At 57.7% G+C, this 10,387-nt stretch overlaps 1 protein-coding gene across 1 annotated transcript in view; it reads left to right on the top strand.

Moving 5' to 3' along the window:
- Positions 1-1,278: 1,278 nt before the first annotated feature.
- The window catches only part of FAM69B (family with sequence similarity 69 member B), a 29,127-nt gene continuing 20,018 nt past the window's right edge, over positions 1,279-10,387 (top strand). The window contains exons 1-2 of the mRNA XM_019510792.1: positions 1,279-1,421; positions 8,642-8,776. Coding sequence (XP_019366337.1) covers positions 1,359-1,421; positions 8,642-8,776 — 198 coding nt within the window. The 5' untranslated portion in view covers positions 1,279-1,358. The remainder of the gene's footprint in view (positions 1,422-8,641; positions 8,777-10,387) is intronic.

The raw sequence follows: 10,387 nt of genomic DNA, 5'->3' as shown, positions 1-10,387 counted from the left end.
TACGAACAAGGGAGGAAAGGGCTCGCAGGGAAGTAACGACCTGCAGCGCTGTTGGTAACGAAGGATTCCTGTGCGGTGAATACGGGCCTCACACGTGCCCTTGCAAACTTCCCTTCCTCCGTGCTCTGCCTTGCCCATTGCCGCCGCGAAGGTCGGTGCCGGGTTTGCCATTTTCTGCCAGTCGGCTCAGCACCTAACGCTCCCCTGAGACCTCTGCACCCTGCTGTCGTAGAGTGGACCCCTGACCCTGTTGGCACAGTCCTTCCACATTCACAAGATAAGAAGACGTTTTCCCTTCACCTGGAGCCCGAAAGGATGACGTGACGAGAAGCTCCATAAAACCAAGGGTCCCTGGCAGAACTGAGCACCTCCTCCGGGTCCCTGGCATGAAACCCCTGTCCCTGGAAGTTGCAGGAGGTGCCAATTTATTGCTCGTTATGAGTCAGTGCTGAGGCCCTGCTGAATGCACTGGGATCATGTTGTGGGAAAACCGACCGCCTGGCCGCGACCGCAGCATGTCTATCCAGGCCGTGCTGCCCGAGTCACTTGCCCCTAATATTTATGAAACGATGCCTCCGCGGCTCCTTCCCATCTACCTGATCCCGTCTCAGCTCTCCGAGCCACAGGCCTTAAGGCCCCTCTCTCCTGTTTTCCTGCCCTGGGGGTTGCACCCACCCGGCTCGCCTTCCTCCTGCCCGGCTCCCCGTGGCCCCCAGCCCCTCTTGCCCCGTGTGGCAGGCGGCCTTAGGGGAGGGCAAACCGGGCGACCGCACTTTACACCGATAAAAACAAACGGCGCTAAATCTGTGCCACTGGGGTTGCACGAAGAGACTTCCCTTCCAGTTTCAAAGGAAACCGAAAACGTCCGACTCGCTTATCGGTCATCAAAACTGGGGCCCCAAAAGCCTCTCTTGCCCAACAACCCCACGGCCACCACTGCCCAGGGGCTTCCTGTGTAGACACGAGTTTCCAGTCGGAGGAAACCCCCCTCGCCCAGGAGTTTTCTCCCCGGGTACCAAAGCCTTTCCTACAAGGCGAAGACCAAGAGGGGCCACGTCCTATGGGGGCATCCCAAATCTCCCTCCGGGGAAGAGATGCTCGGGCGGGGGGGAGCCGGCCTGCGCTCGCTCTGCCCTGGGGGTGCCTTTGCAGCGCAACCTGCCCCCCCTCCCCATCCTCCCTGCTTTCCCATCGGCTGTCACAAAGCGCCCTCCCCCTGCCAGCCTCCCCTTTAACTGCAGCTCTGGCAGGCGGCGGCAGGAGCCGCAGAGCCCGGCTGCGGCGGGAGGATGCTCGGCTGGGCTTGAGCCGCGCTCCCATGCAGCCCCGCCGGCCCCCCGCCCGGCCCCGCCCGCAGCATGAGGCGGCTCCGCCGGCTGGTGCACCTGGTGCTCTTCTGCCCGCTCTCCAAGGGCTTGCAGGTGAGGCAGCCCCTTCCCCAAGCGATGCACCCCCCGGCTGGGCCAGGCGCCCGCACCCATGGGCGTTCAGGGCCACCAGGAGACCCGCCGCATCCTCCTCCTCCAAGGGCTGCCACCCCCCCGGGGATGCCCGGAGCCTGGGCCAGGCACCCATTTGCATCAGGGCCATCGGGAGACCCGCGGTGAGCCCCGCTTTTCCTGGGGTTTCCACCTCCAGGGTGCCTGGAGTCTGGTCCGGGCATCCATCTGCATTCAGGACCACCGGGAGACCCACTGCATCCTCCTCCTCCATTTCCACCCCCCCGGGGATGCCCGGAGCCTGGGCCGGGCACCGATTTGCATTCAGGGCTATCAGGAGACCCATGGTGTGCCCCCCTTTTCCCAGGTTTCCACCCCCTAGGATGCCTGGAGCTTGGCCCAGGCACCCATCTGCCTTCAGGACCATTGGGAGACCCACTGCATCCCACTTCTTCAAGGGCTGCACACCCCCCTGGCATGCCCAGAGCTTGGTCCAGGCACCCATCTGCCTTCAGGACCATTGGGAGACCCACTGCATCCCCCTTCTTCAAGGGCTGCATGCCCCCCCAGGATGCCCGGAGCCTGGGCCAGGCACCCATCTGCATTCAGATGCACTGCACCCCGGAGCATGGGGCAGCTGGGATCCAGGGTGGAGGGGGTGAAACATGCAGGGGAATGGACGGAAGGAGAAACTTGGTGTTTCGGGGCACCCAGAGCCGGGGCCAGCGGGTTGGTGCAGAGCCGGAGCGGGGATGGCACAGGCGTGGATGGGGCAGGAGGCACGCCGGGGCTTGCAGCTGCATGCAGAAAGCTGGGCTCAGCCAGGCAGCGCCAGGAAGCCCCCGGTGGGGCTGGTTTGCCTCCTTCACCCCTGCTCCATCTGGGTATCTTTTGTGGAGGAGGCCCCTGAGGAAGGCTGGGATGGATGGGACCGTTGCCCACCTGCTCCCCATCCTGTCAGGAGCACACGCACGCCAGGGACAACAGCAAAGATGCTGGGTTTTGGCACCAAGGGCTGAATGCAAAGCTGGCAAGGAGCTCGGGCCCTCGAGCCGGACCCTGCACCTCGCTCGTGGAGAGCAACGGTGGGTTATTTTCCTGCGACGAAACACGCGCCGACACCGCAGGCAGGAGGGGAAGTTTGCCCGCAAGCGTCATGCTGGAAAGGAGCCACGTTTGCCTATAGAGCGCCTGGCCTGTTAATCAGGCAGCTCTGACAAACAAACCAACCAGCCAAGGCAGCTCTGGACCAGCTTCATGCACGTCTCGGCGTGCGGAGGTGGTGCATTGAGGGCCAAGGAGGAAGGCGAGGGCCGGGGCGTCGTCTCCCCGTAGGGGCAGGAGGAGCTGGAGGGGTTGGGAGTGGGACCCAGCACCCCACGAGTTGTGGCTGGGAGTAGACTCCCAGGGCACTGGGAGTGGAAAGGGCAGGGCAGGGGCCTGCCTGCCTTTCTGTAGGTGGAGGGACCTGTGAATCGCAGGATTTCTCAACCCCTGTTAGGAAACATCCAGCCAAGAACGGCTACGAGAGAAAGCAGGCTAGACGGGCACCTCGTAGGCTTCCCTGAGCCCATGTAGATACGGCCCGAGCTTTCGGGAGGCGAAGCCGCTGTACAAGGGCGTGCAGAAAGCCAGCCGCAGCGCCTGGGCTTTCAAGTGGTCGGAGGAGCTGAAGGAAAGGTCCCAGGCTCTTTTCGCGCTCGATTAGATGGAGAACGGGCAAACGGAGAGGGGTTTGCTAGGGTCCCTCCGGGCTGGCGGGGGGAGAAAGGTGGAAGGACAAGCAGAGGAAGTCGGGGAGAAGAGCAGGAATAAGGAAAACCGACAAAATCGGAGAGGAGGGTGAGCCTCCGTCACGCCACAGAGGACAGTCCCAGGGGCAGGGGAGCTGAGCTGGGAGCAGGGTGGGACCCCGGGCTCGGAGGCGAAGGGCCGTTGGCAAGGGCAAGAGCAAGGAGCTGGGGGCTTTTCAGAATCAGCCCAGGGCTTGGAGCAAAACAGCCGTTCCCTTGCCCCCGTCCTGCTGTCTGCACTCGTGGGGCCAGCTGCACGCTCGGGCTGCGCCGCGGCCCACGTCTTCTGCACGCAAAGTGAAGGCCAAGGCGCAGCTCAGCACCTTGGAGGACAGATCCTGCTCGCCGGCTCTGGTGCTCGGAGCAGGGACCCGAGTCGGCTTAGCCCAAGCGCCACTCCGAGCGGGTAGGGTCCCCCGCACGTGAATCAGGAGCAGTGCCCCTACCCGGGTGAGCGCAGCCTCCCAGACCCCCTCTGTAAGGGGGATCCGGGGCCTGGGAGCTCGAGTCGCTGCCTCCCATTACACAGCGCGGAGGGAGACATCGCCGGAGCAGTCTTGCAAAGCTGCAGCTGCCCGGAGCTGGTGGAGCAGGGTCTGGGCCCTGAGCCTGCGCCGTGCGCGAGACGCAGTGTTTCTGCTCTGCTGTAAAACCCTCCCGTTGTCCTGCCTGCTCCTCGGCTGCGAGAGTTGTGCCAAATCTTATTGACAAGCTCTTAGGCTGCGTCCCTCCGTGCAAGGCCGGCGCTGGCAAAGCGTTGCAGAGCACCTTTTCCCCTCCAGCAGTAAACTCCATTAGAGGAAGGGAAACCGCATTATCCCGACAGCTCCTCCGCCTGTCAAGCGCCCTGGCAGAGAGCTTCTGCCCAAGACTTTCCCCAGACCCATCCTGCCTGGATTTCTGCGACGGATTTAAAGCTGCAGCACAGGCATCCAGGCCGCAGAAGAAACTGCTTGAGAAGAGCCAGAATTACATAAGGGATTACGCCTCTCTCCAAAGATGCTCGGTTTGAGCTGAACGGATGCTCACTCTCGACAGCAAAGCAACAACGAATCCGCTAGCGAAGCCTGGCAGGGAACAGCGTGGGCCTGGGCTATTCTTTGTCCTGGTCTCTGAGAAGGCCCTCGGAGGGCAGGGAAAGCCCGCGTGGCACAGGTGGGCTGTGGGGAGCTGCGGCAGAGATAGAGAGCGAGCATCTTTTGCAGCACGCAGCCGGTTTTGCCTTTAAACCGAACCCCATGCAAGAATTCAGATCCTTTTGCACGCACTGGGGCATCCTGCAGCTCAGTACAGGGGCAGGCTGAGCAAGGGGAGGGCAGACCTATGCACGGCCACGGTGCCAGCAGTAACCAGAAGGCTTGGTTGAACCATAAAACTCTCCCTACAGCCAAGTGCATGGTTTCATCTGACGTCGGCACAGCCCCAAGCACTCCCTTTCTAGCAACGATGGACGCTGTCTGCAAGGGGGGGCCGGTGATCAGACACTGGGGGTCTCTGATGGCTTGAAAGGTACTTGTCGGTAGCGCATCGGCAGCTGTGGTTCCCCTGCTTGACTTGTGGCAGGTTCGGGTGCTCGGTCTGCACGGTGTGAAGGTTGATGGTAGTTTTAGGAAGAGTTTTGGTGATGGTTGCATGGGGTGGTTTAGCTAGGGATGATCCTGCCTCAGACAGGGGGGTGGACTAGGTTTGACCTCGGTAGGTCCCTTCCAGCCCCACTTCTCTCTGATTTTTGATCTCCCGCTGCATACTGCCCAGATTTCAGTCCGAATGCTCTAGGAAGGGACGGGCTGTATCAGCTCTTTGTACAACACCTGATACAAGGGCACGCTGGCTCCTGCCTTCCTACAGCTACTGCAGTGCACAAAAAATAGGTTTCACTACAGATGGGGTCCTCATTTTGCCTAAAACCAAGCCAGCCAAAATGCCAGTTCTTGTTCTTAATTGTACCTTACAATCCCAGACTAGGTTTTGCAGTTGGTTGGAAGATGCTCAAGAAAAAAACAACTGCCCAGGACTGGATCTATAGCAGGGGTAAATTTTGTCTTCGGTACGGACAGAAGTGCCAGGTCTCACCCAGACGTCCCAAACCCACTGCCACCGGACAGAGAGGAGTCCGAAATATTGCCAACACTCCCCGCCACGTGGGGATCTGGGGGCTGGATCCCAGCCACGGCTTCTCCTGCCAGGTTCAGACAAGGAGCTGGGTTTTTTCCTACCCTCTCTCTCTTGCCAAAGCATAAAGTGTCCAGATAGACCAAAGGGAATCAAGGTTTCGGTCGGTGTCACCGCAGGGAAAGGCCACTGGTGTCATCTTCTGGAATGACTCCATGCAGAGAGACTAATGGAGACTGTCAGAAATGGGCAAGAGACGCTGTCCTCAAAAGATTTCTCCACCTGTCTGCAAATGCACTCGGACGTCGCGAGGTCCTCAGCGCTCCAGCTGTAGTCGAGTCCTGCCTGGGTCGGCAACCCTGAACTGAGCAAGGGGCCCACTGAAGCCTGGTGCTTATGCTAAAACCCATCCTCTGCGTCCTCCCTTCCTACTCAAGTTTTAGTTTTGATGAATCTGAGATTTCCCCCCAAATTCCTGCCTGGCTCTGCTCGCAGCTGATCCTGCACCCTGCAGGCCTCCTTCCTTGTTCAGTCTTCCTCTCCTTGGTGGCGAGAGTGAACCGATATCAAAGAGGTCCCTTTGCTAATACGCGAGCCATTTTCAAATCAGGCTGATTTTCCATTTCCAGCACATCACAGCCACGTAGGAGTGTCCACAAATCTCTTCTATTTGACGACTCCTTGTTGTAATGAGTTGCCTCTCTTAGCAGACATTAATTAGAGGTGTGTTTTCTTGGTGGGGAAACATGGCACACTAACACAGGGCTTCGTGGGCTGATTTGCACCTTGGTATTTACAATTAACACACAAGGTGCCGTTATCTGTCCTCCAGCCGAAACGCGTTCACACTTGTCTGCAGACTGGTGTGGAAACCCATTGATTTTGATGGAACAAAAATGCATGTAGCTAACTGCTACCCGTCCGGTGGGACGACAAGGCAGACAGTACTGAGATGAGCTCTTCTCAGGATTGATGCAGGATGGACACCGATGCAGCTAGATGGTGGGAGCGCTGTCAGACCGGCCCCAGGGTTTGGAAAGCAGACTGGGCCAGGTGCTCAGTGGGTGTAGATCAGTGCAATCGCATTGAGTCCGTTCTGACAGGCCAAAAGTTGTTTCCTATTTTTTGTCAGACTATTTTACTGCAAACAGAGGGTTGAATTCACCCCCGGTGCCAAAGCTGATCTCAAATGCTGTGTGGTTTGGACTGTGGTCAGAAGCAGTGCCAGGCATTGCATCTAGAAACAGCGCAGGCCAGGGACCATAAAGGGTATCTGCTCCTGCAAAGATCTCTGCTAAGGAGGTTTTACCCCAAACCCCTGGAAATATTGGGAAGCCCCTTCGACTTCAGCACGTGCTGTTTGCAGCCACGATTCTGCTCTGTGGTTTTCAGCTGCCCTCCGGGTCTGTCCCAGGAAGGGTGCAGAGCAGGGCTGTATCTCCAGGAAGGCCCCACAAAAAAGGCAGATGGAAATGAAATGAAGCAATTTGGCTAGTGCTGCTGCTTCTCATCTTAAGAGCTGGGGGGGGGGATCCCTCAGGACCCTGGCCCGTATTACAGAAGCCAGGCAAGCAACCTGCACTGTAAGGAAGCCAAATGATAGCAACATGGCTGCTGTGGGGTCAGAGTGGAAGAAATTACCATCTTAATGCCAGGAACAAATCACTCGCTGAACCTTGGAGTCATCGGCATGAAATATTATTTATGCATTTGACAGTACGTTCATTATTCATGGTGGCTGTGAACAATCCAGAATGAGATCCTGGTAGTAAGAGCTCAACACCGCCTGGGAGGCTTTCCCTGGGCATTGAGTGCCCTTGAGAAGCAGCAGGTGTTGCCTCCTGCCATCTATATCAGTATATTACTGTTTTATCCTCGCTCCCTTATAAAGTGGATAGTGGCACCGTTACGGGGTTTATGGGTGATGCTGGAATCCCAGCTCTTAGAGGATGCTTTATGCTCACGATAAACAGGAAAGGCAGTTATTTCCCAGGCTGCTGGAGCAATTTAAAAAGGTCACCTCCTTGGCAGGGGTACATTGGAGCGAGGCTGGCCACATGGACTGTGAATCTGGCCCAGAGGTTTAACAGCATGCATCCGGAGACAGGCAGCTGTGCTGGGTGCTCCCATAGCTGGGCAGCTCTGAAGCATCCTGGGGAGGAAGGAAAGTCAATGTGACCTCTCGCTGAACACCAGCGGCATCTCACAGATGCTAACAGAGCCCATTGCAACGCCCTCCCTACGATGGCCAAATGGCAGCAAACGTGCGTGCCTCAACGGACCGATGCGTCACATATTTTGGTGATCCTGCAGCATCCTGCGCGGTTATGTCACCGGGAGCCTGTTTGCATGTGGGTTTCAGGCCATGCGGTCGGGTCGAGTGGCTCGGTCAGCACCTCTGAACCTAGCTGCGTAATCGCCGGCCTTTTCTAGAGTTTGCAAATGACCTACTTGCAGCAGCAGTTGCATAAGAAAGCGTGCGTAGAGATAAATACAAATACCAGGCAGAAGGAGCAACAGCAGGGAGGGGAAAGCCTGCAGTTTCTATGGAGGGGCGAATCGGTTTGTCCCCACCCCATATGCCTGGAGACCCCTCACTGAGCTCTGCGGGGCACGGTCCCAGCTCTGCATGCATGGACCTGCTGCCTCCCCACGCAGATGAGCAGGCACATGGCATATGCCGTGAGGGTCGATCCCCTGTTATTCAGTGCATGGTGTCTAGTGCCTGTTCTGGGATTTCCTACTCTTGCCACCACACGGCACAAGATTTTGGACGGCAGTTTCCCTCCACTGCAGCATGGCAAAGAAAATGCTTCATCAGGACCGCCGTCAGGGGTAAAAGGAACTGGATTTTGGCCGAGACAAGAGCAGCCAGGTGCTTCTGAGCTTAGCCTGGTGCCTTTGGCTTGTTTCATGTGGGCACCAGGGTGTGGGGAAATCTGGCGAGGGCGGGGTGGCAGGGCCCTGCTGCAGCCGATCTTGCTGCAGACATCTCTGATGTGGTTTGGTGCGACACCTGGGAGCAATTCTGTACAGGGTGGTGGTGCCCCGAGACCCTAGTGCGGGATCAAGGCTCCCACCGCACTAGGTGCTGTACCAGCACGTGGTTGCTGTCTGTCCCTGCTCCAGTCTGAGCTCAGAGGGACGAGCATTGGGCAGGGTTAGGAGGCAGACCATGTCGTGCTGAGATGCCCACGGAGTAGATTAGCAGCAGCTGTTGCACATTCGCAACCCAACCATTTGCAAGGTTTGCTAGCGCGCCATGCTGACACTTTTTCTGATGTTTTCCCACCCCAGAATCGTCTCCCTGGCATCAAAGTAAAATACCTTTTCCTGGCCTGGCTGGGCATCTTCGTGGGCAGCTGGGTCGTGTACATGCATTACTCATCCTACTCCGAGCTCTGCCGAGGACACGTCTGCCGGATGATAATTGTGAGTGCTGGCAAACTTCCCTTGCTCCTGCCATGGCTTTCTTGCTGCTTTGCGGGTGTGTTTGGAGTGTGTGGGCTGGGGTTGGGCTCCTGGAGGCCTCAGGAGGTCGTGTTATGAGAGGGGGGCACTGCATTTTGCCAAGCAAAGCAAACACCATGTCCATTTAGTTCTCACTTCTAAGGTGTTTTCAGAGTTTTTGAGCATGAAAGGCACTATAGATGTATAATGTGTGTGTGTGTGTGTGTGTGTGTGTGTGTGTGTATATAATATATATATATGTGTATGTATACACACACACATACACACACCTGAGAGCACGCTATTGTCATTGCAACACCAGGTCTCCTGGCTCATAGTTTCCTCTTGTTGCATTTCCTGGCCAGAAAAAGAAAAATTTCTGTTTAAATTAGTTTTATTTTAAATTCTGCTTTAGCCAAGGCAATTCCAGTGGAAACCTTTGGCCTTTCAGTGGGTCGCAGATATGATGCAAGGGACCCGTAGAGGAGCAGGGACACCCTGGCTGAGCTGGTTGTACCCAGTAGTGGCCAACAGGTACCTGAAGGGCGCGAACAGCGAGGCCAGGAGTTGTCAGGACAAGTCTGGTCACTCCAAAGGCATCACGTTCTCCCTGTGCTTTCCCTGGGGTACCGTGTGGCTGCTGTGGACGTGGCAGTCTGGGCCCTGAGCCTGCGAGCGGCAGGTACGTGCGGGGCTCTTGTGAGCCAGCGGGGAGGCAGTCCGCAGGCAGGGGAAGAGCAAAGTGTGGCCGGACCGAGCCTCAGCCTTCCTCATCAGAGGGCAGGAGCATGTCCCGGGCTTGACCGCCGTGCTTGGCATGGGGCCGCCAACTCTTCTGCTGCTGCTCGAGGTGCCCTGGGTTTGGTGGGGAGACAGCTCCAGATCAAGAGAGTTAGCCCCCGATTTCCCCGGCTCTCCCTTCCGGGCTCAGACACCCTGGCTTGGGAACCCGCTCGCCTGGCTTCCTGCTGACCACTGTAATGAGCAGGGAATCAGAGCCCACCTATGGCACGGTTGGCATCTAGGGTAATCTGCCTCTCTAGCTTCCTTCTTACTGACTCCTTAAACACCCTGAGCATGTGTTGGGCTCCACTTCTTTCTGCCTGTCTTTTCCAAGGGAAATAGCACTGTCCCTAGGCCTGGCCTTGCAGGGGGCCTTGGAAGTGGGGGTCCCTGCCTGGTTCTGGGACCCTTCAGATCCCCAGCATTGTCTTGTTGCCAGCGCAGTCATTCCCAGAGCACACAAATTGTTCACAGGGCAGCTGGGGTGCACAGGTCAAAGCACGAGCAACATGATGGGGACAGACCCAACCGCAGTCTGGGGGGAGAAGAGGAGCTCCCACATGCATCATGCATAGCAAGGACGTTGCCAGTGTTACTGTGCCAACAGAAGCCCATGGGGGCCCCTTGTCCAAGCGAGCACCCTGCCTCCCCAACCCTGATGATGAGGAGAGGATGGGAAGGGGACTGGAGCTGGGACATATTTCACTAGCCCACGGCAGCTTGGAAACCTGCTCCCCTGGATGTCCCAGCTTCTCCCTCACTCGGCCTGGCTCAGTCCCTGCCCCTCTGGCAGTCATCATGTGGCTGTGC

The sequence above is a fragment of the Gavialis gangeticus genome, unplaced genomic scaffold (genome assembly GCF_001723915.1).
Source record: "Gavialis gangeticus isolate Ggan-Ray unplaced genomic scaffold, GavGan_comp1, whole genome shotgun sequence".
NCBI lineage: Eukaryota > Metazoa > Chordata > Crocodylia > Gavialidae > Gavialis > Gavialis gangeticus.
Note: the sequence above shows the minus strand (reverse complement) of the source record. Positions and strands in the feature narration are given on the sequence as shown.